The 6,778-nt window shown below is 42.1% G+C and overlaps 1 protein-coding gene across 3 annotated transcripts in view; it reads left to right on the forward strand.

The window, feature by feature from the left end:
- The window catches only part of LOC109435619 (toll-like receptor 13), a 29,182-nt gene extending 23,663 nt beyond the window's left edge, over positions 1-5,519 (forward strand). For 2 of the 3 annotated variants that reach the window (XM_074324185.2, XM_074324186.2), the window contains one exon: positions 272-5,519. In XM_074324185.2, coding sequence (XP_074180286.1) covers positions 369-3,236 — 2,868 coding nt within the window. In that variant the 5' untranslated portion in view covers positions 272-368 and the 3' untranslated portion in view covers positions 3,237-5,519. The remainder of the gene's footprint in view (positions 1-271) is intronic. The other variant, XM_074324187.2, reaches the window with a different exon arrangement.
- The last annotated feature ends 1,259 nt before the right edge of the window (positions 5,520-6,778 follow it).

Genomic DNA, 6,778 nt, shown 5'->3' on the forward strand with positions numbered 1-6,778 from the left:
GCAGACGCGAGAGGAGGGTTGGGGAACTTCTTAATTCTCTAAATTAAATCAAATATGCAATTGTCTTCTCTGCCTCCATGTGCTAACAATTTTGATTAGAGGAGAAATAACACTGGTCTTTGCTGATACACATAGAGATTGCTTTAGAAATGGGTATGCTTTGGAAGTGAACATTGGGACAATTTTTATTTATTTTAGTTTTCTTGAAGCAGCTATGAAATATTTATTAACAGAGATAAATTTAAACTAAACTTTCTCTTTTTCTTTGCAGCAGAATCACATGGAAGGACCATTTCTTCAAAAATGAGCATCACATATGTACAGGGATTTTTTTTCTAATAGTAATTCTGAGGCCTGGAGTGGACAAGATGAGCTTAGAGAAACTCTTGCCTCCTCAGCAGCTCCGGCTCATTGTAATTGTGCTTTCTCTGCTGTCTTTGGCAGAGACATATGGGTTCAGTAAATGTACACAGTATGAATTGGACATTCACCATGTGTTCTGCATTCGGAAGAAGATCACCAACTTGACAGATGCCATTTGTGACATCCCTGGATACACTACTCATCTCAACCTGACACAAAATCAAATTCAGATCCTTCCTCCTTACTGCTTCACTAATTTGTCTGCTCTGGTGGACTTGCGACTGGAGTGGAATTCCATTTGGAAGATTGAGGAGAGGGCCTTTTGGGGACTTGAAAATTTGACCTATTTGAACTTAGTAGAAAATAAGATTCAAAGTGTGAACAACTTCTTTGAAGGCCTGTCCAACTTGGAGACTTTGCTCCTGAGCCATAATCAAATTACCCATATTCAGAAAAATGCCTTTTTCCCTCTTGTCAAATTGAAACATTTAAGCTTATCTAGAAACTCCATTACCAATTTTTCTAATATTCTTGAAGCTGTCCAGCATCTTCATCACCTGGAATACCTTGATCTTACTAACAATAGCATCGTTTCCTTGGACCACAGCCCCAGGTCATTGGTCTCCCTGACCCAGCTGAGCCTGCAGGGGAACAAGCTGAAGGAATTAAATTTCTCTGCTTTGTCACTGCCTAATCTGACCACTCTGGATGTCTCTCAGAATAGCGATGGAATCATCCAGACTAGAGTCATTCAGAATGTGGCTCTGGAAACTCTGCCCCAACTGAGGAGATTGAATTTGAGTGGAACATTGGTGAAACTAGAGATGCTTCCAGCCAAACATCTACAGAATCTAAGGGAAATCGACCTTAGTAACCGAGAGTTTAGAGGCGGTCATCTAAATTTGAACACAGTATGTCACCTCCTCAGAAAATTGCCCTTATTAGAGGTTTTGGTTTTTAGGAAAAAAGGCACTGATGCAGGGGGCATAAAGCACCTTGCCAACTGTACCAAGCTTTTGTCTCTTGACCTGAGCCAAAACAATAATCTGGTTCACCTCAATGACAGTGAGTTTGAGGCTATGCCCAGCCTCCAAAGGCTGAATTTAAATAAGTGCCAACTTTCCTTTGTCAGCAACAGGACCTGGAGTACCCTCCAGAACTTGACAGCCCTAGACCTCAGACACAACAAGTTTAACAGATTTCCAGATTTTGCATTTTCACCCTTGAGGCACCTACAATCTCTCTTTCTCTCTCGAAATCCCATCACAGAACTCAATAATATGTCATTCTATGGGCTGTATTCATTGAAGGAACTCAACTTGGCTGGGTGCTGGATAGTGAAAATTGACAGTTACTCCTTCGCTCAACTTCCAAATTTAGAGAGTTTAGACCTTGGACGCAATAATATTCGAACTCTAAAGACCAGAACTTTTCGGTTTCTGAAGAAACTCCAAGTTCTGATTCTCTCCAACAACCGCCTGAATGTTATAGACAAGAATGCATTTTCTGGCCTTACTTACCTCTGTAAACTTGACCTAGCATACAATATCTTGTCAAGTTTTCGAGCAGGCCTTTTTTTGGGCCTTGAAAATCTAGAAGTTTTGAATCTCAGTTTTAATAAAATTACATATGAAACCACTAGGACCTTGAAATGTCCTCCATTTATGAACCTCAAGTCTTTGAAACAACTCAACCTAGAAGGACAAATACATGGGATTCAGGTTGTTCCAACCAACTTCTTCCAAGGGCTGAATGGCTTGCAGGAGCTACTTTTAGGAAAAAATTCCATGGTATTCTTGGACCATCTCCAATTTGACTCCTTGACTAATCTCACAAAGTTGGATATCTCAGGAACAAAATCTGGAGACCGAAGTCTCTATTTAAATATTTCCTTATTCCAAAAACTCAAAGGACTAAAAATGCTGCGCCTGGAAAACAACAACATAGAGTCACTGACTCCTGGCATGTTTTCTGGCTTAGAAAGTCTTCAGGTCTTCTCTTTAAGATTCAACAACCTAAAAGTTGTTAATCAAAGTCATCTGGAGAATCTGAAGTCTCTGATGTACTTTGATCTCTATGGGAACAAACTTCAGTGCAACTGTGACAATGTGTGGCTCAAGAACTGGTCAATAAACACAGCAAGTGTGCATATTCCTTACCTCCGGAGCTATCCTTGTCAGCAGCCAAATACCCAGAGTTTGTTGATAGATTTTGATGACGCTATGTGTAATTTTGACCTGGGAAAGGTTTACTTCTTCTGTTCCTTCACTCTGGTCCTCACAACCATGGTCTTCTCTTGGTTCAGTGCCAAGATGATTTCATCTTTACGGTATGGGCTCTACATATTTCGAGCCTGGTACATGGCCAAATGGCATAAGACAGAGAAGGAGTTCATCTATGATGCCTTTGTCTCTTTCACTGCCACTGATGAGCAGTGGGTATATGAAGAGCTTGTTCCAGCCCTAGAAGAATGTGGCCAGCCCACCTTTAAGCTCTGTCTTCACCACCGGGACTTTGAACCAGGTACAGACATCTTTGAAAACATTCAGAATGCCATCAACACCAGCCGGAAAACTTTGTGTGTTGTCAGTAACCACTACCTGCACAGTGAATGGTGCCAGCTTGAAGTACAGCTGGCCAGCATCAAGATGTTCTATGAGCATGAGGATGTTATCATCTTGATCTTCCTGGAAGAGATCCCAAACTATATGTTATCCAGTTACCACCGACTCAGGAAACTTGTGAATAGGCAGACATTTATCACCTGGCCAGACAGTGCCCATGAGAGGCCACTCTTCTGGGCTCGTATTAGAAATGCATTGGGCAACAAATCTGTGGAGAGAGACAATACACAACTAATTGTGGTCCAATGACTGGAAGTCTTTTTGACCTCAAATTCAGTGTTGCCCAAGATGTGTATAAGATAAGAGTGTGACTGAACTTACCTGCTTTGCAGGGAAAAGGACGTGAGCTGCTTATGACCATAAGACCCAGGATCACTTGGTTAATATCCGTCAGGCAATTGAAAGAGTGAAAGGGGCTGCTTGATGAAGCTTCAGGAACAGTGTCCCTATTATTAGCAGATTATATATCTGGAAAGTATACCTTTTTTATTAAGGGGAAGACTTGGCAGACAAGTCATCTGAAAAGTCTGGGGATTAGGAGAGCCCTCATATGCACTTGAGAACATTGCTCAGCTTGTTTCTCCAAATCAGTTCCTGTCAAGATAGATTGGACTGTACTCTTTCTAAGAACCTGTAACAACAGAAATACCACATGCAGGACTCAATAAAAACAAAACAAAGCAAAAGTTAGGATTCTGCTATATTCTCCTTAGGGCATAAGATTCCGAAGTTCAGCTTTTTCCTCTAAGTCAGAGCCCAAGTGTTAAGAGAATTCTAGTTTGGATCCATCAATTTACTTAATGGGAAGCTGTCTTGATGAACTAGCAGCTCAGTGATGGCTGCAGAAACTATCACCTGGCTGTGATAAAACAGATTTCATAGACAGAGCAGTTTTTGGTAGGAGTGTAGACTCCAGTGGCTTCATGCTTCATGCTTCAGCACCAGACACACACCAGTGTCCTGTAGCAGGCAATGCCTATTGGAAGCAAGACCCCGCATAAGGGCCATGGCTCTTGTATTAGGCAAACGTGCTATAAATTCATGCAAGAAGGAATTTCCTACAGGAAAAGTGCTACACATTCCTGGAGCAAGACGGACCATAGGGAGCCAAACAAGATCAGCTTATAGTGGTAGTAGCAGGGTACCAACACCTCTTTTCTGGTTGTCTCTCCGCAAGGACTTGGTCTTCTGTTGCTGGCTTCCTTCTCCAGTCTTCCCTTTATCCCTAACACTTCAGGAAGAATTTGTCGAGGAAAAGAAGCTGAGGGGCAGAATTTTTAGCATCAGGGGTAGCTAAATGTTTACTTCAGTGGACTCTAGCCAGGCCTCTTTGTAACATAAATGAAGAGAGGTCACGATATTTTGAATAGGACTTTTGTTAAACCATTATCAAAAAGTCCAAGGGCATTTGGGTGGCAAATTATGAGTCATTAGCTGGATTTTTATGACTTAAATGTTACATTGTACTAAATATTACTTAAATATTATAGCAGGAAATAATTGGCAAAAAATATCGCATTACTTAACTTTCTTTAAATCAATGATATCTGATTTTGAGGCCCTGTTCTGCTAGACTGGTGGAAAATTCAGTATCAAGTCATTATGGTTTTGTCACCCTCACCAACTAACCCCTTGTACTCTTGCATAAAGAAAAAGGTTGGTAGTGAATTTATGTAGAAAAGAAGTGTTCAGGAGTGAAAAATAAAACTGACTTTTTTTTTTTTTGCATCCTCAAAAAAAAAAAAAAAAAAAAAAAGTTGGGGCAGTTTCTCCAGTCTTTGGTTTCCACTGGTTTCCACTTGTATGTCCATTGTCCAAGCTGGATCCCTGGAGTCTAAGGGCTCTTCTGCATCTGGACTATGTTTGGCATTGAATTATTGCTGAAATTGGACACAGCCATTCCCTCGTGGAGATGGAGTGGGTCTTGGAAACAGCAGACCTCTGTTCTTTTCCTTGTCTTGAAACTGGGCCCTAACACTGAATCCAGACCCTAATCGTGTGTTTTTTTCTAGTTTTAAGTGTCTTTCAGGAGTTAACAGCATGCCTCCTCACAATGCTCCAGAGACCACCAGACCAAGCCAGATCAGACTGGTCCCAGAGCATTAAGCAGACATAGTCAGCAGCTAAATAACCCTAAGGTGACTTTGAGAGCACAGCAGAACCAAAATTCATGGATCTCAAGTAGTACACATGCTACTTTTACCTCCCAGAGCACACTAAGATGTGAGCAGTTCGTCAATAAGGAAGATTTGGTGCAGGGACCAAATTTGGACACACATAAGATTGACAAAACAAACTGCCAGACAAATTTCTTTATTCTCTCATCCCCTCCAGATCCCTAGCCTTGGATGGGTTAGTTCCAAGACTACCCAATCAGATCCCTTGAATTAGAATTAATAAATATGTATAACCTCTCTTTACCTTCACCGCTTAAAATTGATCCAAAAACTTTGTTCAGGGAGACTAATTTGAGCTTAGTCTTTGGTCTCATTTGTCTGGCCTGATGAATAAATCTCTTTATCTCCGCGAAAACCTGTCGTCTCAGACTTTTGGTTGCTCTGTGTGACAGGGCATTGAACTCACTGCCTTTGTTGGGTAACAGTCAGGTAATCTTCACCTCTCTGGCTGCTTCAGCCACGACTCTATGTTCTGCTCCCCACCCCCCACATGACTCACTTTTAGTTAGGAATTTTTATGTTTAGATCTTCCTACATGGTTACTTTTGGTCTCTGAGTTTGTAAGGCCTGACATGTCAGGTTTAGTATATGGCCCCCTTTTCGTCCACAAGTGTGTAATGTGAGGGATACAATACCATGAAATGGGTGATGGTTGTAGCCTAGTAGGAAAGTACACAGAGGTACATATGTGTGTAGTCCTCTTTGGCAGGAAAAGTGGATCATTAATAACCTGAACTGGTTTGGTTTTTGAAATGATTGAGGCACTGATGCTGGAACAGAGACTAAATTACATACACATATTCTAGAAAACCCGATGAACATCAGTGTTCATCTGTGTACTCAAGACTGGCTATATGCATTGCAGGGCTCAGTGTAAAATGAAAATGCAGGGCCACTTGTCCAAAAAATATTCACAATTTCAAGATACAGGTGTGTTGCCACGTAGCAGCCTAACCGTTTGTTTCCTTGTACTTGCCCCCAAAGAAAGAAGAGTCTGTAAAATGGATCCTTTCTGGGACTTTGTGTTTTCACCTTATGCCTCCCGGTTTGGTCCCAGAAAGATGGCTGGTCAGCCAATGACAGGTACAACTTTCCACGTGGAAAGCAACCTAAGACAGGCAGAGCCGAGTGGGGACCAACAGGAGAACTCACAGGGTTCATAGAGGTGGGCACAGCCCCCCACCTTCCTCAGGCTAAGGAAAGCCTCTGCATCTGTGGCTGCATTCCCTCCCAAAACCTGCAAGGGAAGTGATTCAGTGATTTGCTCTTCATCTATTCATATGCATATAGGTTTTGTCCCTTGGGGAAGTTGAGACTTAAGGTCCAGTTGCCTGCAGGCAAGGGTGATTGGCTTGAATCAGTTTCCTATTATGATGTATGGAATTCACAGATCTTGAGATTGACAGGCTTTATCTCCTTTACTTCCCCACCTAACTAATAAAAGCTGATGCTAGGCCCAATTAGGTGCCACAGCCCAGACATTGAGGCTGCTGGTCCCTTAGCCCCACTTGCACTCTATTCATGGCTACTGTCTTTTCTTAACCCTGCGCCGCCCTCCTTGCTCCCCACAACCCTCATCGTGCTGGACGCCACAGAGGTGGCAGAGCATTAAAC

This window comes from Rhinolophus sinicus, chromosome 18 (genome assembly GCF_057876585.1).
Source record: "Rhinolophus sinicus isolate RSI-liver-muscle chromosome 18, RSI-T2T, whole genome shotgun sequence".
NCBI classification, from domain to species: Eukaryota; Metazoa; Chordata; class Mammalia; order Chiroptera; family Rhinolophidae; genus Rhinolophus; species Rhinolophus sinicus.